Source organism: Larus michahellis, chromosome 1, assembly GCF_964199755.1.
Source record: "Larus michahellis chromosome 1, bLarMic1.1, whole genome shotgun sequence".
Taxonomy (NCBI): domain Eukaryota; kingdom Metazoa; phylum Chordata; class Aves; order Charadriiformes; family Laridae; genus Larus; species Larus michahellis.
This window is the reverse complement of record NC_133896.1, coordinates 120,176,562-120,204,039: the sequence shown is the minus strand read 5'-3', so window position 1 is coordinate 120,204,039 and position 27,478 is coordinate 120,176,562. Positions and strand designations below refer to the sequence as shown.

Genomic DNA, 27,478 nt, shown 5'->3' with positions numbered 1-27,478 from the left:
CCCGTGACTTTCTCGGCTTGTGTTTGCACGTCTGTTTTAGCAATCCTCAGGCAAACAAAATGTCCCGCTGGGGCACAGCTTGGTGTACAGCACGTGGTGTGCTCCCATGGCATGGAAGCCACCACCTTGTTGGGCTGAAAACTGGGCCATTGCTCGTGCTCTCCACTGTAGGAGAGCAAACCTGCATGGGCCCTGGCAAATCCTCCCTCCTCCCTTTGACAGTTTTACAGATGATTTATAGTCCCAAGCATTTGCGCTGATTAGATGCAGGGCGGCCGTTGCGTTTAAATGTGTTGCTTGCTAATATGTGATCGTCTCTTTTAGGATGCACGTTGTTTTTTTATGAGACTGATGGCAGATCTGGCATTGACCACAACAGCATCCCAAAGCACGCTGTCTGGGTGGAAAACAGCATAGTGCAAGCGGTGCCTGAACACCCCAAGAAGGACTTTGTCTTCTGTCTCAGCAACTCCCTTGGGGACGCTTTCCTCTTTCAGGTTGGTCCGGTTTGAGGGTTTTACAAAGTTGTTCTCTTTTTCTGTCTCCGACCAAGGAGGAAATCTTAGCTCTGGTTGAAATCAATGGAAAAATCCTGCTGACTCCAGTACGTTTGGGATTTTCCTCTGGCAGCGCTAGAGGAAGGACACGATATATTCGGTAAACGCTACTCAGGAGACCTACCACCACATGTGAATCACCGTCAGATCTGCTGTTTTTATTGACTGACTGGACCCTCTTTGTGTAGATGGTTGGAACAAAGTAAGAATTGAGAAATATTCTTACATCCCTGTAAAAACTGGGAATTTTGCATGGTTTGACAGTGTGCTCATAACACAAAGACCAGGCCAGTTACCGTACAGGACATACAGTAGTGCATCAGATGTCCTGTAACGCTATCCACGTCTCTTAAGAGACATGTATCAAAGATGGGACCTTGTGGAGAAGCTTAAAGGGTTTACAAGACCAAGAGGAGCCTGAAGTGCAAGGGGGTACCTGGGCCTCCAGGTGCTCTCCCAGTGGCGCTGCCGAATCCAGTTGCCCCTAGTTTATACAGACCTTAGTCAACATCTTGCTGTTGCCTGAGAAGAGGCGGAAAGTGCACGTTTAGTTTTTTTAATCAGAAAATGGAAATGTCTAAATTCCACAGGGTATGTTTAAAAAAAATCCAGTACTTATATCAAAGACTATACATTAGTTGATGTTAGTTTCACTGAAAAAGATTTCTGGATTTTGGTAACTTCTGCTTCCTTGAGTGATTTTTAGGTTGGCATTCCACTTTGTTATTGCACGTTGTCACTAATCAAGGTGTGACACTCTTATTTGGAATTACCAGCCTGTGCTGAGGTGGTGCCAGTTCCTCCTTTTTTGATTCAGTTTTCTTCACAGGAGGAACCCCTTGTTTGTTTCCCTTCCTAGTGACAATGTATTCAGAGTTTCTTGCCTTCTTAAACCAGAAGCTGCTCTGTGGTAGGATATGCCCCCATGTCATCACTCCCCTGTACTCCAGAGCAAATCTTTAATATTACACTGTCTTGTAGGTCCTTGCAGCTGTCCTAAACAAGGGGCTAGATTCTTAAACTAGGGCAAAATAAAAAAGTGTTACTGACTCAAAGGAGCGTGGTTGCTGGCTTACATCTTAAAGAGAATGAGTATCTGATTGCATACAGAAAAAAAAAATATTTTTTTTTGTGGACTGGCTTCTCTGCCACCTGAGTCTGATTTTTCCTCAGCTCATAATGCAGTACTGCACTGCCCCTTTCTGCTTCATGTGTTTCCTGAGCAGGGTGCATGTATTTGCCACCTGGAGAGCTTCATCCAGGAGGCAAGTGTGGTGCTTATGGTTTCAGCATCTGCTTGAAAGGTTGTGGAGCACCACCACCTCCTTGATCTGCTGATATGAGCTGTAACATCTGTTCCATGCAGTTTTCTAAGGAAAAACCTTCATTGTCATAAAATTAATGCCAATGGATGCTAAATACTGAAAAGGTCACATTCAGTACATTTCTTTTGTGGTAACACAGGGCCTTATTCATTAAAAGCCCGGCGTCTTTATGCCATGGGTAGATTTTCATTTAACTTTGTGGGAAAAAGCAAAACCAAGCCTTTTCAAATAAAAAACAGTCATTTATATTGCCTTGCAGAATTTTTTTCTTGATGTGTCCCTTCCGCCATAGAACCTATGCATGGCTAGCGAAGCAGAAGAGAAAGAAGGGATGGGTGTGGGGTGAAGGGAAGGAGACCAGTCACAGTGGTGGAAGTAATGTGCGAGTGACTGTGCTGTAGGGCTTGCTCTGCTGTGCTTAGAGCTGCCAACGCACGTGTACGGCTGTTCAGCAGTGTTATTTAACTGCTCATGTCATACACGTCCGTCCACACATAACACGGTGCTGTAGTAGTGGTTTTGATGAGAAGAAACCACAGACCTGCAGAAGACTATTTCTGTCCTATGGAGACTGTGTACTTAGGGAGAAAAACAGGGTTGCTTTGTAATGCGTACAGATATTGGACATCTTGTAACAAGCCTTCCCACTGCATTGCACCTAGAGACATCACATTCCTCCTACACGATGATTCCTTGCTCAGTCAGTTCTTATCGTGCCTACACAAATCCATTACTTGCAGATGTCACATGCATTTTCCAGGAGCTCAGAGCGACTTGTGACACCACATACTTATGTATCAGATGTTTGCAGCTTGTTTATGTCATCTTTTCCGTTGAGAGGTGGAGTGATTCCCCTTGCCTACTCATCTACCAGAAGAGTCTTCAGCTCCTTAAAATCCATTCCAGATTCTTTTTTTCCTTCCTTCTCCCCAGAAAAACAAAAAGAAAACTGAATGTAATGGTGTATGGATAATATCCTAAAATTGAATAAGATAAAAATATGACCTCTTGCTGTTAACAATTTTGCTAGGCATTAACAAAACATACCATCTCATTATAAGTCCAGTGCTACTTTCTTCTCTACTGGGGGCTAGGTTTCACCACCTGACTGTAGGCAAAGTGTCTCCCATTCTGCAAATAATGTCTCTATTTTCAGCAGAAATTGCTCAGCAAGGGGGCTCAACGTGTCTTCAGCAGTGGTGATATGACACTGTAAGCCCCTCTCTACGAATGAGAGCTTGTGAATATTATTCCCCGGGCAGGGAGCCTGACCAATTTAAGCAATATACGTTGTACAGTGCCAACTGAAGACAAGAAAATTGGGTGTAAGAGATCAGTCTTTCCAGTGTAGACCCTTTCTTCTGCTTAGGAATTCTAACTTGAGCTAAGGAAAGCGATTATCATTCTGGGACATGTGTGTTCCACCTGCTGCAGTACCACAGAAGTTTTGGGAGCATCACCCTGAAGTCCAGCCTGTGCATACATGATTTCCAGAGTCAGGCTTCTATGGGAATCTCTCCTTGGCTTCAGTAAGCCACGTCCTTTGCTGTTAGTTGTGACCGCCAGTGAAGATGACCTTCCTCATCTATGCTAGCAACTGGCGAAGTCATACTGTGCTGTCTATTAATAGATCAGGTATCATCAGAAAGTTTAATTAGAACGAGGTGGTTTGGCACCTTGCTACTTTTTCAGCCACGAGCCAAATACCAGTGTGATTACTGCTAAAGGCTGACACTCAGGGAAAGTCTGCTGCAACACTGAGTTGGCTGTAAATTTTGTTTTATAACCTACTGTAAAAAGGAATGAAGTTTAGTCAGAAGGCTAAGAAGATTTACTTTTTATTTTGAAAGTCTGGAAAAGGAACGCTTTGAAATATTCTTCTTTCTGAGTCAAAAGCCTCTAATCAGAGTAGCGCTCTTCCAGAAAAATGTACTGGTGTCCCATGCCCCAGCCTAGTATCTCATAGAATCACAGAATGGTTTGGGTTTGAAGGGACCTTAAAGATCATCCAGCTCCAACCCCCCTGCCATAAGCAGGGATACCTGTTGCTCAAAGCCTCATCCAACTTCCTCCTTCATCCAATATCCCTCATCCAAAAGGGAAAGTGCTCCCTTTTCCCAAACTGTCACACACATGCTTGGGAAGGGACAGTACCAGAGCTGTAAATATACAATGAGCCTGCCTTCAGTGATCACAGGGTTGACTTCAGAGTGCTTTGGGACCTTCAGAAGTGGAAAGCTTGTTTGTCTATGTATCATAATAAAGCTACTCGTAGATGTCATGGTCACGTTTTATGCCATTAATTTATTGCCAACTGCTGCATGCCAAAAAAGCTCTGCATACTGTGAAGCGAACAGAGGCCAGTGCATTCCCTGCCTTAAAGAATCAGGAGTTTAGAAAACGTCATTAAATGTTGAGCTACCAATTATCGCAGCATTGCATCGAACAAGGAAGGTAATTCCTGAGACCTTGCTGGGAAACACTGTACCGCTGCAAAGCACAGATATAGGTGTAATTCTAAGTGCTGAATGCCTAGTGGTAAGGTAAAAATGGCCTGCTTAAGAATGACGGGGTTTTTAGTACTTCTCCCGTAAGTGGATTTAAGGCTTTGAATCTTAAGATCAAAGACAAAGGAAACTCCTTGGAATTGCATTTGTTAATCTCCAACCAATTTTAAAGAGGATCCTGACTTCTTTTCCCTCTCTTTCTCTCTCTTCAGACCTCTAGCCAGACCGAACTGGAGAACTGGATCACGGCAATCCATTCAGCTTGTGCAACTGCGGTGGCGAGGCAGCATCACAAAGAGGACACCGTCAAGCTCCTGAAAACAGAGATTAAAAAGCTGGAGCAGAAAATTGATATGGATGAAAAGATGAAGAAAATGGGTGAAATGCAGCTGTCCTCAGTAACGGACTCCAAGAAGAAGAAGACCATACTGGATCAAGTAATCTCACTTGCTTATGTGAAATAAGCCCTTAGCAAATATTTGAGGCTTTCTTCAGATTAGCGGTACTTCTGTCTGCTCCCACGGCACCGTGTGTGTGGGTGGGCAGAGCTCCCCAGGGCAGGCGAGATGTGTGCTGGCAGGAGAGCTGTGCTATATGCCCTAGTTGCACCTCTTCTCCAAACAGTGGGCACTAAGGTATAGCATGGTCTGTCTTGTCCTGGCCACCATGCAAGAGATTTGGCTAGCTGCTCAGGGCTTGAGTGAGGGCTTTAAGGGGGTGAAGAGGCTATCAAGCCATGGCAGCAGGATGCCTTAGGGAAGAGCTGGTCATAGACCGACAAGTGCTGCTGTTGCAGTTGTCTCAAGAGTGCAAGAGGCTGGTCCTTCTGCTGGCAGATGGGGTGAAGGAGCCATCCTTGGATTCTACTTGTTGTAGGGGCCTGCATTGACCTCATGGCTGCAGCCCTGGCTGCCCTTTGGGACTGCCCCTTTTGACTTCAAGTGGACAACGTAGTTGGCGTTTGAGAAGCAGAGATTCTACAGCAGATGTCTCTCCCTCTGCCACAGCGGCACCTTATTTTAGGAAACTAACATATGGCTCCTGCTTCATTAGTTTGTAGCTTTTTACCACGGCTGCCAAATGCGCCTGTAATGCAAACCATAGGGATCAGCCAGGCCCTAATGCGCTAAGCTAAAGAGATTTCGTACCCCCTGGAAACCCGTGAGAAGGGGGGAGAGAGAGGAGAGATGCTCGCCTCTGTTGAAAGGGTTCCACTCAAAGGCTGTCAATCACAGTGAGGGGGCAGAGCAGTCTCTCTCTTTATGTAACTGAGTTTTTCTAAACACTTTGAAACTGTTTCCTATCAGCAACTTTAATTATTTAAATAAGTCCTCACATAGGTTGATTATAGTGTTCTTCCGCTGATAATATTAATTATCCCCAGTGTACTATACTTTTTCAAGTATGGCAAGCTCCGTTGATGCTTGCAGCAATGCTTCTGCTGCGGCTGCTGATTTGGGGCACTCTGTATGTGGAATTTGGTGGGGTTTGGTCTTCTTGTTTCTCAGATGCTCTTGATGCATGAAAGAAGCCTCTTAAGGGACTGCTCAGAAGAGAAGCCTGGAACACAAAGAAAATTAAAAATGGAATTTTAATCCTATTAATTAGCGTTGTATCAAAGGAGCGGTTGTCCCAGGAGAAGACTTCTGCCATGAACATAAAAAAAGTTGTTTTCCATCTAATGAAAACTTTTTTATTATTTGTATCCTTTTTTGGGGGTTGGGAGGGTAGGGGAGAGCGGGCAAGAAGGCGAATCGAAACTTTCTGGAATGAGATCAGCATTGGTGAAAGACGTGTATTACTGGGAATGGTAGAATTTTCTCAAGGTATTTACCACCTTGTTCTTCCTCCTCTCCCCTTTTCCTCTCATGAGTCTCATTCTTCAATCTTTGCTGTACACAGATCTTCGTTTGGGAACAAAACCTTGAACAATTCCAGATGGACTTATTTCGGTACCGCTGTTACTTGGCTAGTCTCCAAGGAGGGGAGCTCCCAAACCCTAAAAGACTACTTGCTTTTGCCAGCCGTCCAACAAAAGTTGCAATGGGCCGTCTTGGAATCTTTTCAGTCTCGTCGTTTCATGCACTGGTAAGTTTGAACAGAGGCCAGGGGTCATCTTTGCCAACCTGCAAATCGGTTCACGTGTTCAACGCAGAGATCACGTCAACAAACAGCAGTCTGTGCCTGAGGGTGAGCCCTTACCTTAGTGTGCAGAATATTCTGTTTCCTGAAAGGGCTGTGTGTCCTGGATGTAGATTAAAAAGCAGATGCTTGCAAGCTATGGCCTTATGGAAGTGGAAGAACCATGTTTCTCCCAAACATGTGATTTTGAATTTCCAGATCTGCACTATAAACATGCTTTCTACAAACAGATCTTCCTGTTACAAGAGCAGGCTCATCTCTAATGTCCATGTACATGGGCTTGATCCAAAAGTCCAGTGAAGTCAATAGGGGTCTTTCTGGGGCCCTCAGCACGTGTTGGCTTAGACCTCCTCGGGCACGGCTTGCTTTCTACCATATGGATGAATCTACTGGCCAATTAGTCTAATACCCGGTCTCCAGTGATCAACACCTGATGCTCCACAAGGGAGGGGAAATGTTCTTCCCTGCTACTTATGGTGTGGCAAATAATGTTTAAAATGGTTGTTTAAATGTAAATAATGTAACAACCCAGCTCTTAAAAATACAGGGAAATGTATTGCAAAGTGCTGGGCTTTTGATGAATTTAAATCAAGTTCCTGTAGTTTCGGCTTGGACTCCTGGAGCTTCACAGAAATAGCTGAGCTCCACTGTTGTCTTGTAGATGTCAGCTGTACCCTTCAATTGAATCCAGAGCTGTAATTCAGTCAGGGGCGGTTTTATTCTTTTATATATGAAAAGATTAGCGTCATCATCCTGATAATTGCTGGTGGATTTATATATTTTTTTTTTAAGTGGCGGGCTGTAATTTGCATTTATGCTTATTTTTTTGCATCTAGCAAAGCACTGAGCGTTAGCCTGAAAAACAGTCTGCCTCTTCATGCTGGTGTCTCTTGAGAGCCAAGTGAAAAAAAATATGTTTTGAATATGTTGTGCTGGAAAAGCCACATGCTTTCTTCTCCTTTAAGCAAACTCTCGTGTCCTCCTTTGCCCTCAATAGCGTGGAGATGGTGCAGTGAGTCTCAGATTTGAGCTGGGTGCTGCATGGTGATAGCATGGCATCCCTAGCTCTCCTGAAGATGTTCCTCAGTACATTAGTCAGAGGATGTGCTAAGTCTCCCAGGTGCCTCTGCACAAACGTGCACGTCCCAGGTACAGCTAAGAAACGTCTCACAAGTCCGGGCTGTGGAAATAGAGACGCTTGCAGTAGTGTTTTGGTTCTCCTTTTCCTTGATTTCTCCACATTTCCCAAGGAGAATCACCATTACTCATACGGCGACGGTTCCCTGGGTACACAAGCCAGCCTTCCGTTCGTCCTGTCTTTATATGGGTTTTTGTATCTGCGGCACCCAAACAACCAGTTTCGCAGCTCTGTAGCTTGGGGCATAACTCAGAGATTTGGGTGTTCCCGCTGGGGTTGCCAAACGACAGTCACATTTTGCTAGTTTCGGTTGTGGGAATCCGGTACAAAGGTGTTTCAGGAAGTGTACAGCCAAGTTGGCAGGGTGCGTCTGTCTGTCTGTCTGTCTCGCTTCGCCTTGCGCTCCCATTCATACCTGCAGTCTCTCCTACCACTCCCTTTTTCGCAGGAGAGGAGCTTGCTCTCTTGAGGCCACCTCCGCATGGGAAATGTGCTTAAACTTTGGCCTAAACACTTCACCTCCCACTAATATCACACGAATTTCTATCAGAGCTTCTTCATTTGGGAAGCGTTCCCCAAATATTTTGTCTCAGTAAAAGCAAATATCTTCTCGCTCCAAAGGGGGTTGCCACAGGACATTTTTCAAGTCCCCAAGCAGTTAACACTGCTCTAATTGAAAGGGTCATTTCAGCTCACTTTTTTTCTTCCTGTGTTTTGCTCACTCCTTCAAATGTTGTTATCTTTAAGGAAGTGCAGGTTTTAAATTCCTTGACCTATTTGCAAGCCTTTATCTGGTCTTGTAACAGCTATGAGTCAGTTCCAGGATGCCCAGAGTGCTTCCACAGGAAAGAGCAAAGAGAAAGACTGGGCTTTTTGGAAGCAGCAGATAAGTTTGGAAATTTCAGGTTTAGTGTGTCCAGTTTTGAAACCTTGTTAGAAAAAAAAAAGAAAATAACCCCAAACCCTTCACTGATGCTGAGGCTTTCCTCTGTGATGATTAGGCTGCTTCAAAATATCTCAGATTAAATGCCAAAAAATGGGGGAATGGTATTGTCCATTTTAATTTTTGATGTTTGACATTGGAAGAATTGAATTAAATTGCAGTGAGAAGGAAACGGCCTAGCAGCATCACCGTTGTCCCTGTTGTGAGTACCCATTGTTGCCACAGTATTTGCCTTTTTTTTTTTTTAAACTAGATGCCACTGTTTGTTAGATTATGTAAGCCATGGTGCGGTGGGATGCTGCGACTTTTGATTTTAAAACCATGTGGCATTGACAGGTGGCGGCTCGCACAGGGGAGGCTGGAGTGAGGAGAAGGACGCAGGCCATGTCCAGATCTGCCAGTAAACGGAGAAGCAGGTTTTCTTCTCTTTGGGGGCTGGATACTACCTCGAAGAAAAAGCAAGGGAGGCCAAGCATTAATCAGGTAAGTGTGTGGAAGTTCGTGATATTGTTTTCAAGACTTATTTGTTAGCGTGCAGAATGCAGCCCATGCAAAGAGTCACTTGCTCCGAGCACTTACACATCCAGCCTTAACCTTGCCTGTTTAGTCTTTCATGGCATATAGTCATCTCATTCCACATCCTCTTCAAAAATCAGTGACTGTAATTATAGATAAGTATACAGCAGCTCCTATCAAACAAGGTTTGGCATTTGCACCTTCTTTAGCTGAATTAGTTGCATTTCTACTGTGGTTGCATTTCTGCTGCTTCTGCTTTTGCTGGAGGTACTTTCCCTAAACTCAGGAGTAACAAAGCAGCAGTGTAAAACAGCTCGAGCTTTGGCAGAAAAAAAAAAAAGGCAGACTAATTTGTTTCTTAAATTAAAATTATGAGTTTGTAGAGTACTTTAAATGTAGCTGAGTTTGGGAAAAACTTCCTAAAGTAACAAAAAGCTTTGCATTTAGTAGGGACAGTCCCTGTTTTGCTTCAGATTTTTTAAAAAGCAAAAGCTGAAACATTTGCACCCAGTCACTGCCCAGATCTTTCTCTAGAAAACGTGTTTCAGTGTGGTAGGAAGGTGCTTTCATGTTATTCTTTCCAAACATCCCTAATTATAGCTTTCAATTTTTGAAAGCCATACCTCATCTAATTGCAGGAAATGTAGGCTTTGCTTTTCTTTCTCTTCTTTCACTTTTTGAGGGGAGAAAGGCTTGGGACACGTGTTGTTCTGTGCCCTGTGATTTCTTCTTCCTTCTGTTAAAGCAGCAGTGGGTGTTTGTTTTGTTTAGCGGTGGTTGAGTGCTGCAAAATTGTTTAGCTTGTTTTTAGCGAGACATTAAAAGTTCATCTAATATTTGGTGGCTGAGCAAAAGCTCAGGGTTTTGCTGGGACACAGCAGATGCCTCCATGACTGTGTTCCCGGTTCTTTGCGCTGGTGCTGCGACATCCCTCTTCCTTTGTACTTTTCTTCCCCAAATCAAGTGCAATCACTTGTCCTGAGCTAGGATCCTGCCCATGCTGTGTCTTCAGACCTGTTTTTTTTTCCCTGAACTCACCTTTTTTTTTTCTTTCAGTGGGAATAAATGCTTTCTTCACGCTTCCTCCCCCTGCCCCCATCCCTACCCCCCTCACTCACAGGCGTGAAAAGGGATTTTGTTCCAGGTTAAAGAAAAGTCATACTGGAGAGAGTCAAAGAAAAAGTAAAGTTTTGAGAAAGTATCAGAATGTCTAAATGTAGTACCTGAACACATTTTTCCTGCTTGAGTATAGTATCAAGTATTGCCAAGTTGAAGCATTAAACTGTAAATCCCTAAAGGGCAGTGACCTTCTCCCATCCTGCTTGGTCCCTGCTTCGTTTTAGGTATGGGATAGTTAACAGCCAAACCCAGCAACTTGATCATAAAGCTGTGCTGATGTGGAGCTATAAAAGTTAACTTTTCAGTTTTAATTATAAGCTTCTGCTGCAGTAACAAGCCTGGTTGCCCGTTTGATGCAGTCTTGTGCTGATTTGGGGTGGATACTGCAAATATTCCCATTCTGTTGTTCCTCCTGCATGGAGTCCTGTTGATTTTGGCTCTCTGGCTGGTGCTGGGTTACCAGCTCTTATTTCATTAGAGAAGGGTTATGCTGACTTGTGGTACTTGAACGTTTGCTAAGTACTTTTTGAAAGCTGGTTTATTACAAAAACAGCCAGAAGCGGAGCCCTTCTGATTTCTCAGCCTTAGCTGAGGTGGAGAAGCATTTGTTTCCTCCACTTTACAGGTGGGGAAACGGAGCACAAAAGGAGATAAAATTTGTCCAGCTCCACCAAATAAGTCAGTGACAGACCACTAGGCAGAACTGGCCTCTAATCTTTCAGCATGATGCCCCATCACCAGCTTGTCATTTGCCCTCCCTCCCCTTTTAACAAGCTTATATTTTCTGTGTTTTGAGATTAATATTTTTATTTTTCAGTTTGATATCCATGCTAGATGTCAGATACACTGTTCTTCCCTCAGCGTGTGCTGCAGGTGGTGCGGAGGCATGTTTATGTTTTAAAGATGAGTGGCTTTGTTGTTCCTCAGGTGTTTGGTGAAGGAGTTGATTCAGTAAAGAAATCTCTCGAAGGAATCTTTGACGATACGGTCCCGGATGGCAAGGTAAAACACCAGCTCTCCAGCTGCCTCCTTCCCCCCTCATTTGCAGACAGCCTAAATGCAGTGTTGACTCTGCAACAAAGAGGGGACGTGGAGCCACCGGGAGAGGAGAGGACCCTCTGTGCACTGCAGAGCTTGTAGCTGCTCTGGGAGGGTTTGAGCTGGTTGCCCACGGTCAAAAGGGTTTGCTGTGTGTGGCATCCTAAATGCAGCTGGAGGTGACAGACCTAGAGGGGTGTTAGCACTGCATGCCAGGGAAATGCCTGCCTACAGAAAGACCTGGATGCCGCTGGTTCTGGAAGATGGCACCTTGTGATGGCCATATGGGGTTTTCATAATTTAGGGTTGGCACAACTATGAAGCGCAGGGCTTTCTCTGTTTTGTTCTCATGCGCTTCTGTGAGCTTCTGCGTTTGCAGCCACAATTACAGCTGCTTTCTCTTTCCCCAGAGAAAGTCAGCTATAAAACAGCATTAAGACAGTGCTAAGAGGCACATTCTTCATGTAGTGCATATGGGTTTAGCTGCATGAGCCCACTTGCAGCAAATAGGGATTCTGCAGCTCCATCACTTCCTGGGGATTTATAGCTTGGAGTGCAACTCGGATGTATAAAAGACAGTAAATTCAAAATAAATGCTAAGATTTGCTATTTTACCATTCCTAGCTATAGGAATAGAACATCTACAACAATTTTGTTGGCCTTGGATTGGCTTACCCAGAAACATAGTGCATTTAAGTTTTAATTTTGAATCTCTTTTTATCACTATTATTTTTTATTACATTCCTAGCATTCTCAATAGCCATAGGGTGAAATCCCAGGAAAAGCGCATTGCACCAGTGTAGCTGTGTGGGTGGCATGGGAAGGCACACTTTATACTACTCAGGTAAAACTGCAAAGTTTCCTGTTCAGACAAGCCTTCAATCTAGGCTTATGAATAAAACGTCTTCTCTGTAAGAGGGCTTTTTGATACATCATATAATGTTCCTAACACTTCTTATTGATGAAGAGGGAGATTGTATTTGGCTGGTAGAGTCATAATAGATTTTGTCTATTTAGAGGGAAAAAGAAGTGGCACTGAGCAGCGTCCACCAGCACAATCCCGACTGTGATATTTGGGTTCACGAGTATTTTACGCCGTCTTGGTTCTGCCTGCCCAACAACCAGCCTGCTCTGACAGTCATCCGTCCCGGGGACACCACACGAGACGTGCTGGAAATGATTTGCAAGGTAAAGGCTGTGAGCGTGCCCTGGAGCAGGGTGAAGTGTCTACAATGCTGAGCCCTTTCAGTTGAACCTCATAGTGACTTTCTCATATGCCAGTGCTCAGACTGCACTGTGTTGGGGGATCAATTGTATGTTAGAAGAGAAACATGAATTACACTGAAATTTTCGTGCAAGCACCAGACAAGAAAAATTCCTACAGCTGGAGCTAAACTTGTCGTGCGTGTAGGGAGGGGAGGGTAGACTAGTTTTTGCCTTTTCCACTCTGGCTGCTGTGCATGAGCCTTTGAAGTGCCTTCACACCCTGTTATTGCCTCTGCTGCCACCTCTCATGTACTCACCCACCCACTCCCCCTCCACTGGAGACCAAGCCGTGTGCAGGACCCTTCTCCCCTCCCCATCTACCCCCCAACATCCCAGCCCCCAGCCCACTTCCTTTCACTGGACGCCCCACAGCATGGTAATGCATACGCCCCATCCTCACCCGACCACCCTGCTTCCCCCACCTCTTCCAAGCTCTTTCCTTTTCCATGGTCCCTTCCCTCCTCCGGCAGGCAGGTGGGTTGATCCCACCCTTTCCCAGGTGACAGGTTGTCCTTTTTCCAGGTGCCGTTCCTCCTTCCTTCCCCCTGCCACTTCCTCCCCTCCGGCTGGTGCGGGGGAGGAAGGCACAGAGAAAACAGCAGCACTGGGAGTAGGAGAAGGTGCCTGTGTTTGCTGTCTACATTGCGCAGTCGGACTCGCCTGGTGTAGGTGGTAGGAGGGAAGAGAGAGGAAAGCTTTTATCTGCATTGGGGGGGCAGTGGGAGAAAAGCCACCTGGATTTCTTTTCAAGATGAAGTATCAGAGACGTTTGGCCATTAAAAAGAGTTACATCTCAGCAGAGAAGTTGAAAGCTTTGACAAATTAAATACAAGCTTTCAGTTCTGGCAGGTACATAATGTATGTTTTGCGCTAACTGGCTGACTGCAAGCTAGACCCAACTCGAGTCACGTGCCTTTCTGAAAAGTGAGTCCTCTTTTGTACAACAACAACAGCAAAAGAAAGAAAACATTTATTACTATTCAGAGCTTAACTTTGGGGACTTTTAGAACATGTTGCATGTGCTTCCAAAGAGAAGGAAGGTGAGAGAAAGGCATTTGTTTGCAATAATTATACAGCGTGCTCATCTCTCTGCCAGGTGCACTATTAAAGAGTGCTGCAGCTTGTGAAAGCTCTTCATTGTATTCAGGAGAAGATGACATTTTTGGAAAGAGACATAATAGGGAAGCTGGATGACACATTATTAGTAATGATTTATTTTTAGGATTTATATTTTCCTTTGGGTAAGAGTGATTAACTCGGTGGGCCAAATCCTTAGCTGGAGTAAACTTGTGTAGCTCTACTGGTTTCGGTAGGTACCTGCTGAGAATCCGGTCTTTCACTGCGTGTTTGATGGTTGTGGGTGGTGGTGTATAAGGAGAAGGGGAGGTGGGTGAGTGTTTGTTTTTTGAAGAGCTATTATCTGTTTCTTTCCTTTCTGTAAGAGTTTTCAGTCTGGAAAACACTGATGGATGCCTTCTTTTCTGTAGCGTTTAATAATCAATCTCTTTCTTCTGTCTCTTGCATTCAGCTCATTTTTTCCCCTTTTATATCTGATCCACATCATTTCACATCAGTTTGCCATCTGCCATCTGAGAACCAGTCAAGTTCTGGTATAGTAAACATTTCAAGATCTACATTTCATATAAACCTCTTCATGTTTGTAGATGTGGTTAAATCTATCTGTGCTATTAAACTGAGCTTGATTATTCTGTTGGAGAACATTAAGTGCACTCAAGTCATTGTAGAAAATGTGTTCTTATACTAACATTGCTGCTTGTTATTATACAGCAAGTTAGGTTTTGGAGGCTGCTTTGTGACACTTTTATGATTCAAGATTGGTGGGAGGAGAGTTTAAAGCATATTTTAAAATGGTTTCTCGAAGATTTCTCCTAAGATTTAACTAATAACATCACTTGGAAGCCAGGAAAATTCAGTGTATATGCATTAAATTGTTTCCTATAGATAATACTGATCAGTGTGAATGCGTGTGTATGTATTACTAACATTTGCATAATGTTATATCTTAAAATTGAGCAGAAACACACACACACACTGTCTATGGATTTAGGCAGAGACAGTATGGAGAGAATAACACCAAAAATCAAGCATAGAAGACTGGATGGCATTTAGTCTTTTGACTCAACTGGACGAAAAATGAGAAGCAAAAAAGGTTGTGTTTTGTAACAATTCGCATTTTTCAAATAGGCCTGCGCGAGGGACAAGAAGCAGATTTCACCTAGGTCTCTTGGTCTGTGCTTAAAGTCTCTGAGAAGTTACTTAAGCCTGATGCTTTGCGGGCTTACTTTGATTTTGAGCTGGTGTTTTCCTACTGGAAAAGCTTGGGCCACACAAGTGCAAAGCTGGAGTAATACGGTGGGATGGCTAGCGTGTTTCCATGATGCTGTCATTTCAGCGCTAATGAAGGTCTCCCACACCAAGCTGAAAGAATATGCCTGTCCCTTGCTTTAACTAGAAGGGAGCCAAAATGGGTGAATAGTTCGGGTTGTGTGCCGACCCACTACGCCACGTGGAGCCTGTTGAATCGGATCACACTCCAGGCTGTAAATTCTTCTTCAAGAGCACGTCGGTTTAGCTGTCGGGTTGTGCTTTAAATTGGGTTAGCTGCTTAATTTAGTCCAGACGTAGCCAGAGTTATTAGGAGAGAAATAAATAAACCGAGAAGCTTATTTGGACTGCGAAAAGGTATTTTGGGTGGTCTCGAAAGGATATTAATACCATTAAAGCTGCACTGTTTCTGCTCCCACCTTCCCGCATATGGATGCAGCTAGACCAGCAACAAAAAAAAAAAAAAGAAAAGGTTAATGGTATGGCTTTTAGGGCAGGCTGGCTATGTCCACTTTAAGAGGGCCTTTTCCTTTCTGTTCAGTAGGAAATCATGCCCCTCTTTGAAACAGTTTAATGTAAAATTTTGAGGTAGACAAAGCCTTGCTGCAGCTATACAAGTGTTACTAACTAAATGGTGTGGCTCATGTGCTGCACCATCACAGCCTTAATGGTGATGACTCTCATTGCCTGCCTTGGATGGGATTGCAATGTAGTGGATGAATGGCATCCACCCCAGCGGATGGTGTTTCTTGGAAGAAATGAGTGGCTCAAAATATATGTGGGTTTTATCCAGCGACCTCTTCAGATGATGCTGTGCTCTGGCATAGTTCAGGCCTTCAGTGCAGCATTGGTCATCTTGCCTTTGGCTGCCTCCTGCTTTCTAAAATGGCCAGCCGTCTCAATGGTCATCTCCATGCCTGATGCGGTGCCCCATATCAAAGCAAGCAGAAGCCCTGTCATTGACCACGGGGACGGCAGATCAAGCTGCCGCCTGCGGGGAAGGTTGCTCTTTGAAGATGCTCTTGGGGCGCAGGCTGCAGAGCGGGTGCACCCTGCCCCTGCCCAAGGTGGCTCTCAACCGGCGGCTGTGTTGCTGAGGGGTGTCGGGGTGTCCTCGGCCCCGTGGGGAGCCCTGGGCAGCTAAACATGGGCTCCCTGCCCTACCTGTGCAGCTATGGCAGCTCCTGGCCTGCGCCCAGTATCTAGAGGCACCGGACTGGGTCAGTTCATGTCCCTCTGCTACAGGTTATGATTTCTGCTGGCCTGGAGCAGGCTGGAAAGCGTCCCTTGGGGTCTCCTCTGCAAGGGGAGGACATTTGGAGTTGCTTTTGGAAGCGACACGACTACGTGGCTGCAGACAGGGGCTCTCTCCCAGCCCTGGGCTTTAGTCAATGACAGGTAGCTTGTCAGCACAGGTCTGGCTGACTGGCATTTACGCAGCGGCTGTGCCTGATGCTGCATGAAATGCAGGACGCGTACGAAAGCTTCAGCACAGGAGACCACAGCAAGATACACCGTGGTGGCAGGAGGAGGCTGCCAGGTCACCTGTCTCTCTTTTCTGCTAGGGTGGGTTTTTTCCACATGGAATTTTTTCCCCACTGGGTTTGCTGTAGATGGCTCAAGCATTTTCCAGACTTTCAGAGAGACTTATCATGGATTTCTCCCTCTGGCCATGGGGTGTGCAGTCTGTGGGTCTATGTCTTTTCTGTGTGTTTGTGTTTAATTAGTGTGCAAGGTGCTCTTTAGTTTGTGTCTAGGCATAGTAAATTAATCTGACCAGAAACTAATCTAGGACTCCTATGTATCACTTCTGAACAATTAAAACTAATTCTGCTTCCCTTTAATTTCTGGGGTGTTTGTATGTGTGTGTGTTTAAGAGAAAAAACTACTGAAAACAGTCAGTAAACAATGAGCAAAGCGTGCAAAATGCTTTTCAAAAAGGAAAAAAGGGGGAGAGGGTGAGGATCTCCTACATTCAGCTCTTTTTATTTTGGCCTTTGATAGCTATCACATTCCTTATTTAATTAACTAAGTATTTGTCCGGATTACGGCAGTTATCCCGTTTCAGGTACTCAATTTCATATACAGATAATTTGGTCTTTGAATTGGACATATTTGAACATAGTGCTACATAGAGTGCAGCAATAGATCTGTCTTTTTTTTTATTATTTATTTCTTCTGGTAGCTGTTTTTTATTCACGGGCTAATCTAGACTTTCAAAAACGTTCACTGTTCTCTGAGTATTTGCTGAAGGGTTTGCTAGGTCAGTGTGTGATCTTTTCCACAGGTCACTCGGTGTGCATTACTCATCATCTGTGCTGTGTGATCAGTCAGCTGAGTCCCGATGTATCATCCTCTTGGCTTGAACTGGATAAGCGAGGCTTTAAAAAACATACGAAATAGGCAATATGATGTTCTCGCATGGATTTGCAGATGAGCTATTGTTTTTAGTACAACCTAGGAAACTTCGATAATTTTCTCGTATAAAAATGAAAAGGCCAATGTATAAAAGCATGTAATAGTGGGATTTCAAAAGTGACAACAAGAATTTACCTCCTGTATTTGTGAATCACTTTGGGGTTTTTCATTAGCTTTAGTAAATGGTTTATGAACTTTGAAAGTTACTTCTGAATGACATCCTTTGTGTTTATCATAATTCTAATGTGTTTTGATTACACACTGCATTAACCTCTCTTAAATCAAGTTTATTAATCATGCTGAGAAAAGGTCGTTAACATCTCCCAGACCAAATGCCGTATCCTCAGCTAATTATAACTAATTCATTAAAATGGTGTGACCTGTTTCCACTGGGATATAATCCAGTATGCAACTCTTGGCTTCTTTCAGCCTTATAAAGCCGGTGTATCCTGAGCTGTTTTGAATTTAGAGGTCATACAGATTTTTTATTTTTTATTTTTTAATATTAACCTTGCTTGAAATTTACCACATTATGCTAACTCACTAAATTATGAAGATGCTAAAAAACCCAAAGCAAACAGAAAAAAACTTCCCTGTTACATTTTTCTCTGTTAGCAGAACATTTATTTTCCTCCTTGCGATTTTAAGTGCCCTTTGTATACAAAGGTATGCTCTGAGCCTTCTGCTGTAATAGTGTTTGCTTGTTTGTACAATAGCATGGGATGGAGCAGAACTGCCAGATAAGCAGAACCAAAGAGGCTGCTTAGAGTACTAGCACTGCCCTTGGCATCCTGGTCGGTGGTTAAATGAACGCTTATTCCCGTGGAAGAGGAGGAGGTTAGGTTTTTTGTTCAGGTTAGGAGATCATGGGCCTCTCGTGGAAGACGGTGCTGGGGCATTTTTCTTCCTATGAGTGTCAGGCCGTTCTCTAAGTATAAGTGATGTGAGCTGTTGCTTTTCTCTTCTAAAGCCTCTTCTCCGTTTCTTGCAGACACACCAGCTGGATCACTCTGCTCACTACCTGCGTCTTAAATTCCTGATTGAAAACCAGATTCAATTTTATGTACCAAAGCCAGAAGAGGATATCTATGAACTGGTAATGCTACCTACCTAGTGAGCAAAATTAAATGACACTTGGTAGGACGCTATTAATTAGGGTTGATCTGATATATGTAATATGCAAGGTTATGCTTTTTACCTTGCAATTATAGTGCTTTGCAGGCCATAGCAAATTGGCCTACAGTAAAGTAATCTCTCCAAACATTTCATCCTGGGGAGAGAGTTGGTGTTTATCTTGTATTTGTGCATGCATGTGTCTGGGTGGGAGAGAGAGAGGCGGAACAGCCACAGGTAACGTGTGAAAGTCACTGAAACATACATTTAAGCTTAACTTCTCTCAAGGTTGCCTTTTGCTGTTGTTCATATTGTCCGTGGTGGTTTTAAAGACATAGTGTTGAGGCCCGAGTATTTCATGTTCAGATCACTTTGCCTGATTTTTAAGGAGGGGGAAATGCACAAGTAGTTGGGGTTTTTTTGGTTTGTTGTTTGTTTGTTTGGGTTTTTTTCACTCAAGGGGAAGATAAACTTTGAGGTTAAAAAGCTCTGGAGTTACGCGTGAGAATATACTTTTCTAATTGCTTCAGTTGGATGTTTTCATGTCATTCATCTCAAAAGCAGACTTCAAAGGAATTTTGAAATCAGAGATTAAAAAAAAGACCAAACAGAGTTAGTGTCATGCTTTAACTCTGTGATTTTACACATGCACGCTGTACAGCTTTTTAAAGTCCTTTTCATTGGTGGCTGTTTTATTTATAAAAAGTAAAACTTTGCCAGTTATGGATGCTTTTGTTCATTTAGTAAAGAAGTTCTGGGATTTGCCATTAACACTGTCAAAAAAAAAAAAAGAGTGAGAAAGTACTAGTTGAGTACTAAGACTGGGAAGTGAAATATAGTTGGGAAAAAACAAAACTCGGAGGAGATAGATTTTAGGTTTCATTGGAAGGGCTTCGGTGACTTGTCTTACGCTGAGAGGATGTAGGATTGACATAGTCATCAGTTATTGTTTGTTCTGAAAAAATGAAATTAAAGCGAAACTCTACAGTCAGCATGGCTATGTACATGATGAAAGATTATAATACAGATAGGTGCTGCAGGGTTATATCTAATGTAGTGACACTAAAACAACACACATTTGTATGATTGCTTGTGTGTGTGCTTGTTTCATAAGAAAATTTGAGTTACTTGATTTAAGTGTTTAAATAAATGATTCTGGTGCAGTATGATAAAACTAATGCCTCTATTTTTGTCTAATATTGATGTCACCTTGCTAGAGGTATCTGCCATCTACTAAAATGCTTTTACAAACATACATTGCTGCAGAAAAGGTAAACATGATTTCTTAGGATGATATTCCTTTTTCTTGCAGAATGTATCAGATGTATTTAAATAAGAAATTGAGATTAAATACCCATGTTCCATTCTTCTTAAAAACCCTAATGGTGACGCTCTGTGCTCTGACACAGTCTTCCAAAAATTCACGAGCCTGGTTTATTATGTGTTAAAAATGTCACTAAGAGCTCAGGGGATAGTATTTAGCATTAGGTGCTGTACCAGGCAGTTATACTTTTAAGCAGCTTTTATTGTAAACTAAGTGTTGGAGAGTTTTGGCTGAAGCTTGATGTGCCAGACTTTTTACTTTGGGTAAGACGGCACTTTTAGATGGAAGTATGAGACCAGAGGCCTCCTCGAAAATCTTGCAGGTAGGATGAGGGTGGGCTGAAGGCACTGGGGCTGCTGGAAAAGGTAGTCCTGGGAAAGGGTGCCGGGACAAGACCAAAAGTGGTAGAGGAAAAAAGGATAAGGAAGAGAAAATATTGAGATGATGATGATAATATGAAAATAATAATAATAAAAAAAACAACAGCAGCGATAATAATAAAAATAAAAATCCTCCTCCAAAGCTTCATGGCACAAGCCACCGTAGCCCAAATATGCTGCCTGCCTTTGGTGTCGGAACAGTGGGTCCATGGGGCACGGAAATGTAAGCAGCACCTCAGGGCTGCTGTCGGAGTGGCTCTCTGGTTTGGGCAGCTCAGCTGCAGCCTGTGCATCCCAGTTATCTCCCTCCTGTTCAACGAAGGTTCTTGCTTGAAAAGGTACTTTGGGATGCAGGCAGCGCATGGCTCCCGTATCCCTGCGAGACCGTGTCAGACGTCCTCCTTGGTTCTGGTCCTGCATGCTCAGTTCAGATGACTGGAGGGATCAGACTCAAGTTTTGTTCTGAAAATACTGTGATTTTTGCTTCTTTTTTTTTCTTTCTCCTCTTTTTAAAACCTTTGCTGAAATCTAGCTGAGATTTTTGTAAATGTCATTTGACTCTTTTCCAGGTTCTGAATAATATGTTCCTATATTTGAAAACTGCATTTTAAAAATATTGCTAACATGGCATCCTTATTTAGTTTTACATTTTATTTGACTATATACGATCATTTAAATGGGTATATAACTGTTTTGTAATATATTATTTGCAATTAAACAGATGTGTAAGTGCTGATACAAGCAGGAGATAAAATTATATTTTTATTAAAGAAAACCTTTACTAATGAGTTACTCTTCTTTTTTAAAGAAATGGTTTAAATACTTCAGTCCAAACACTGATGCCACTTAGTTACAAAATGTGAATTATTGTGAATTGCTTTTTTACACACTTATACCAGCATGTAAACAGTATTTACCTGTGGGCTGTCATTTACCTGTGGGCGTGATTTTTTCCAAAGACAAAAGGATGATTTGTTACTTAAGTGCTAGCCTGTGCTATGGGAAAAACAGCTTCAAACCTTGGCTGAGCCAGCGGGTTCCAGAATGTCAAGGCTGCCTTAAAAGGAGTAAGTCAGGGCTGACTCCCAAAGATGTCAGCTCAGAGCCTCTAAATATTTGGTCCAAGTGACTTTGTCTGGAAAAGCTGGATTTCCCTGCCTCAGGTTGGGTGACAGGCCCTTTGTTGGGAGCTCGGGGCAGGACCCCGGTACAATAGCGAGCCACACAAGAGAGGAGAACGTAAGTGATTTAAAAGCACAAAATGTGTGAGCTGTGGCAGAGGGGTGTACCCCTGCTGGGGTGTTGCTTGGCTCCTGAAAGGCAGAGTGAATTGCACCTGTGTGACTGGGCTTCTGGGTTATTACCTAGGTGTGAATTTGTGCTGGTCTCCCAGGAAGGATGTTAATGACCACTTCAAAGACTTGGGGGGCTCTTCTCGGGGCAAATAAACATAAATGTGTTAAAGGTGAAATTTCATGCTAAGAAAGAGCTGCATACCAAATCAGATAGTCTTCTAACAACTAAGAAATGTATTTGAGAAACAAAATCCCTCTTTGTGATTTTAATACTATCGAATAATTGAATTCCTGCAATGTCTTAATCGAAATAATATAAAAACATTAAATGATGACTGCCGATAAAATACAGGAACAGAAGCTCTGTTTCTTGTTTATTCAAAATGGTATTGACCGAGTTAAATAGATGTATCCTTGCTCTTATGTTGGCAGTAGTAAAACACTGCTGCCTCCTCTTTAACTGTGTGCTAACAGTAAAGCATAGTGACACTACTAATACATCTCACACGTGGAGAAAAACTGTTCAATAATGACCACAGTCCATTTCTTCCGCCTGTAATTAAAAAACCCAAACTGTTCAAAAAGATTGCAATTGATGTGTCCTCCCACAGTAACATATTCTTGTGGTTTTTTTTCTATTCAGCTCTACAAAGAAATAGAAGTCTGTCAGAAAATTACACAGCACATTCAAATAGAGAAGTCTGATGCATCCTCTGATATTTATGGTGAGTTTCTCTCCTTGATTTGTTTTCACTTTTCTACCGAGGTCAGTTCTAGTGTGTGCAGATTCTTGCTTGCTATTTGTTGACATACCTGAAAGGCCATCTGAACACAGTAAGAAAAGCGCATCTGATTCCTGTGCCATCCTCAGAAAGCTCGCTCTCCTGCCCTGGAGCAGGACAGTTTTATTTGTAGTGCACTGAACACTGTGTTTCCTGGTGCTCGAGCTGTAGGATGTGCAGCTCTTTGATGAGAGCTATGTTGGCAGAAAGGACAGATGTTTTCTTGTTCTTGTAGTTACTCAGAACACCACCTACAGAGGTTGTGCAGCTGAGCGCCGGCAGAAAACAGCATCCTTTGCCAGTTTTCACATCTTACATGAATGCCAGCACCCCGGCGTTCATGGGGACCCTGCAGTGGGGCTTAGGAGAGGGCTGCCACTGTGCCTTGCCGCTGCTAGCAGGCTCTCCCACTCTTCACCCCTTCCACCAAGCGTGATGGCAGGGATGCAGCCAGGAGCATCGCTGTGGGTGGGAGTTGCGGCCAGGCAGCTATCCAGGAGAGGCTGCTTTGCCCCTTTCCCCATCTGCTGTGGACACGCAAGGTGGGTCCTTGTCTCTCCCTGACGTTCTTGAGGCTGCAGGAGCCTGGCCCCAGTGCACACCCAGCCCTCGAGGATGCCCTGTGGACAGAGACAGAATCTGACACACATCTGTCTATAAAACATAAAAGAGCAGAAGTCCTCCCTGTGTAATTTCAGCAAAATCCCTAATCTTTACCTGGGGGTGGTCGTATTTGTTAGCTTTCAAGTATTTCAAGTTACAGACCTCCAGCCTGGTGAGTTTGCCCTTTGGTCTAGCAATTACGGTTCTGTAGTGTATTTTTAAAGTTATTTCTGCAACCTACCCTGCGGGAAACCAATCTGCATCTTTTTACTGTTTATCTAAATATTCAGTTTTAATGACTAGAATAATTCTGAATCCCCAAACTGCTTAATATACAGCTGCAGTCCATTTGAATATTGAGGTCTGCTACAAAGCAGTGGTACTGACTGCATTTTTAATATTGAAGGCCTAAGAGAGAAATATTAACCAGCACAGCGATGGCCCTAGGTTCGGTAATTATGCTGTGCCTGAAAGCACTGCAAGAGTTAGGGGTATCATGGCATTTCCTGTTTATTTCCTTTTCTTCTCTTCTCTTTTTTAAAATGGCAAATGGGAAAGACTGTAAAAAGCACTGTCATGTCCTGTGAAATGAGATCAGCTGTGTGAGACAGGGGATGTATCTGTCCAGTGGCTCCGACCCTGCAGGGAGTGAATGATAAATGCACCCCAAAAAAGCTGACTTTGCTTTCATTGAAAGAAAATGGCAAAACTTACTTTGACCCTAAATGGCAGCAGAATTTCTGTAGTCTGCACGTGTCTCATAGAAACAGTACTATGTGTTCATGCAGCAACAAGTGTGTGCTGAAATACATGTGTGCAGGCAAGCAGAGGTGAAGTGTTGATCCTGCCTTGGTGCTGGGTTCCTCCTGAAATCCTTTCCCATCCTGTATGGTAGGTGCATTCGAGTTTTTAGTTCTTTTAGTCTCTTCACAGAATTAGCATTGCCAAAGCATACTTTTACAACCCAGAGGGAAACCTACAGCACGTTCACAAGCTACGGCAACATGAAGATCAGAGCTTTAAAATTTTGGCATAGAATCTTTTTAACGGGGTTGCTTAAGGGTTCTTATTATTGGTTTTGTTTTGAAAAAAACCCTAAATCAATAACTTGACTGCACTCTCTCCAAGCAGCTGAGCACCTGCGTAAGTCTTTGTGTGAGAGGGGCTGCCTTTGAGATTGGATCTCAGTCAGCCGGGCAGCGCTGGAGGCTCAGCCCCTCACGGGCACTTCGGGAAGTGCTGGGAACAGGGTCAGGAGCCAGTACTGAAGCCGAATGCTTAGAACCCTAAGGGACTTTTCATCCTGGTGATTGCTTGTGTTTTTCTGTGCAGCTTTGTTCAAGCCTCATACTTCTTGCCCGTTTTAAAAACATATGTCCAAATTCCCCGTGCCGTGATTCCTCCAGAAGAACTGAAGAAGTCTTCATTTTGAAAATGGATGAGATTATGAAAATCATTAGTGACATTACCTGTTGCTGTTGCTAGTATTCCAGCTATAGCAATAATAATACTTGTAAATCACCTTGAATTTTCAAGATACTTCACAAGCAGCTATTAATTAATCCCAACAATGTAGATTTAGTGCTGTTATCTCCATTTAACTGGCATGGTATCAAAGATAGGGAGGTGAAACCCTTTCACTAAGGGTGCAATTAGGCCAGTTGAGTTCACTGGCCTGGCAGAAAGGTAAGGTAATAAAATAAATGAATAGCTGTCTGCTGGCTTTGCAAGCTGTTTTGGGCCAGCTAAGAGATCCTGGTGCTGGGGAGGGGACAAAGCTGCCCCTTCAGGTGTTAGCAGGCCTTTGGAGCAGCTTCGCCATCGTGCCTGGGGACACCATGAGTTCAAGTGACATAAAGAGGATGGAGCAGAGCCTTTCAGGGAAAGCTCACCTGGGAACATTTGATAGTGTCTCTACTCCCACCAGTGTGCCTGTGGTAAGAGGCACTCCTGGAGTGTCTGGCCAGTGGGTCGGTCCTTGCAAATGTTAGATCTGTCAATGTGATGCTGTTGCTGACGTCTGGACACATACATTCTTGCTTCTTTCACTGGCACCAGCCTCTTTGCAAAGGTTGTGTGGGCAGGAATCAAGGCGCACCTGCAGTAAGAACCTATTGCTTTCAGCTCCTGCATGTACCAGGAACATGCTGACATTTTTGTTAGCAACTGTCTGTCTCAGGGGACCGAGGTAATTTTCTGGAGGCGGATTTGTTCAGGTATTGTGCTGGTTCGCTGAGGCCGTGTGCACTCATAGATGCAGACTTTTGTTCTCCTGTCATCAAAACTTTGCAGTGAAGGAAACGCTCTGTCTGGGTCACCACCCATCTCTTCACACCTGTGTTTCAGAGTCCATGCACAGCTTGATTATAATCTTCTTGGCAGTGGTGCCAGCTTATGCAATCGCTGTTGCTTCCACCCACTCCTGCCCTTCCTCTCATGCAATGCTAGTACACGTGTTTGTGTGGAGCACCTGCAGAATTCAGCCAGATGGAAAGTGGCTGTACATTCATACTATACATGTGTATATACAAACTGCACATACATTTTTATGCATATATGCAAGTATATATATATACGTGTATCTACACACACACGCATACACTTGACTGAGTTATTTCCCATCTGGATGAGTTCCCTGCTCTGATTTACTGCCACTGGCACCGGCACTGCAGTGGGGCAGGAATGCTGCTTCAGATTGTTTACCGGATCCACCTGCATCACAACTCTGGAAATAAAGCAGTTTATCCATACCTGGGGTATGGTCACATACCCTGTCTGCATAGAGGTTAAGTGTATTTGTGAGGTGACCATTTCAAGGCTGTTACCAGTTGCCCATCTCTCATCTCTTAAAGGTGATGACAACACATGTAATTGCTCCTTACATGTGCTCCACTCTGTACTTTTTTTTTTAATTTTGAATGAAAGCTGAATTAAAAAGCAACCACACCTTAGCCTTGACAGATTGGAGGAGGCAGAGGTCTTCTCATGGAGGAGAACGGGAGCTTGGGACTGTTTGGGTGTGCTAACTTCTTCACACAGCCACAGCGAGAACTTGAGATGCAACTCAACCTTGTTTTAACTGTATGATCGCTGGCTGCAAAACAGCATTTCAGTTGCAAAAGGGTGATGATACCAGTAACTGATTATTTGTGCTGACTTGAACTGCAGTCTTGGGCATGCTTCACTGTGCATCTGGTTGAGGGTTTTCCAGGTAGGCTTTGCAGTGATGACAACCAATAGCTACTATTTTTTACAGCTGCTCTTTTGCTTAGTCAAGAGTTTTTTTCATTGACAGAGTTGGTGTTTTGAGCGAGCTTCATGAATTTCATCTTATTCAGGTTGAGCAGCTCGCGTACAGATTCCAAGTAGCTCAGTAAGTCACAAAGGGCCATATGCTCCTCGCTTCTAGGCCGCCACATTCTTCCCCCTCCTTTCTTTTTTTTAAATGATGGATGAAAAAATAACTTCTCATCCATAGCCACCAACCTGAAGGGAGTCCTAAAGTCAGAATAGGCTCCCAGCACATCTGCTTCCTCTTGGCTAGTGGCTAATTCCATGTCAAACAAGCGTCTCCCCCCAGAGGTTTGCAAATGTTTTTCTAATCAGAAAGAGAGCAAATGGTTACCTACACCCAGTTAGGGAGTAATGAAGTTTCAGAAAGGCAAATGTTCTGCTTTAGATAACTCTCAACAGTAAATAAACAAACCGTATTTAACTAACCACATTGTATTTCCTTTACACATTGTTATCTTACACAGTGTCAAACACAAATGGCAAGAAAATCACCAAACCCAAACATAATGGTACCGTTTGCACTGTTCAGATTAAGGCTGTGTCAGTACTTCCATTATAAGGCTGTTCTGTGGGTCTGTATTGTAGCTATGAAATGTGCATTGAGCTGAGACTTGGCAAATAAGAGGTTGTGCCAGGAGCAGCTGAGAAACGAAAGGGGGAAAGGGAAAGTGGCATTTTTACAAACTTGCCCAGTCCAGGGATTTCAAAAAGTAAAAGCTGGCATTCTGCTTTAGCAGGAGCTGTCCTGCCTTGTCCCAGTTCAGGGTGGCGTCAGCCAGAGCTCTCCATTTCCTGGCTTTTGTCGGCTTGGGTCACAAGCCACAGCTCTGCACAGCTTTCGTCTGCAAACAGTAAAACTTCTTGAAGTGACTTTTTGTGGCAAGAGAATTGGAAGTCAGTTCCAATGTTTTGCAGCGGTGGTATCCTCAAATAAAGCTGTAGATGGTTTATATATAAACTCAGAAGTTCAGTTCAGGATTTTGTTAAAGCTACTTTCATTTTTTAACTTTCCCTTTATGTTTGTAAAGGCTTGCGGGAAAGGAGAAGGGAGGAATTCCTGACTGCTTGCTGCAGGGACAGCACAGCCTTACCTGTAGAGTGTGTAGTTGTTAGGCCATGCAGAAACTGGTTGGCTTTTTCTAACTGTCTGACTGGGTATCTCTCTAGGTTTCTCTCTGTCCTCCGTGGAAGAGGAAGGCATTCGTCGGCTGTATGTGAACGGCGTCAAAGAGACAGGCCTAGCTTTCAAGAAAGGTAAACTACTTTTTAAAGTGCTTTTGTTATTGTTTGTTTAATTGTGGTATAGACCATGAGCTTGCTGGGATGGGAGCTTTATGAACACACCAAAGCAGGATCCCAGTCCAAAAGAGAT

General features: G+C 43.6%; 1 protein-coding gene across 14 annotated transcripts in view; it reads left to right on the top strand.

The window, feature by feature from the left end:
- TIAM1 (TIAM Rac1 associated GEF 1) overlaps positions 1-27,478 on the top strand; it is a 192,261-nt gene that overhangs the window by 127,150 nt on the left and 37,633 nt on the right. For all 14 annotated transcript variants that reach the window (XM_074600674.1, XM_074600573.1, XM_074600601.1 and 11 more), the window contains 9 exons: positions 325-497; positions 4,602-4,826; positions 6,292-6,477; positions 8,949-9,095; positions 11,175-11,249; positions 12,303-12,473; positions 18,307-18,411; positions 22,071-22,152; positions 27,274-27,360. In XM_074600674.1, coding sequence (XP_074456775.1) covers positions 325-497; positions 4,602-4,826; positions 6,292-6,477; positions 8,949-9,095; positions 11,175-11,249; positions 12,303-12,473; positions 18,307-18,411; positions 22,071-22,152; positions 27,274-27,360 — 1,251 coding nt within the window. The remainder of the gene's footprint in view (positions 1-324; positions 498-4,601; positions 4,827-6,291; positions 6,478-8,948; positions 9,096-11,174; positions 11,250-12,302; positions 12,474-18,306; positions 18,412-22,070; positions 22,153-27,273; positions 27,361-27,478) is intronic.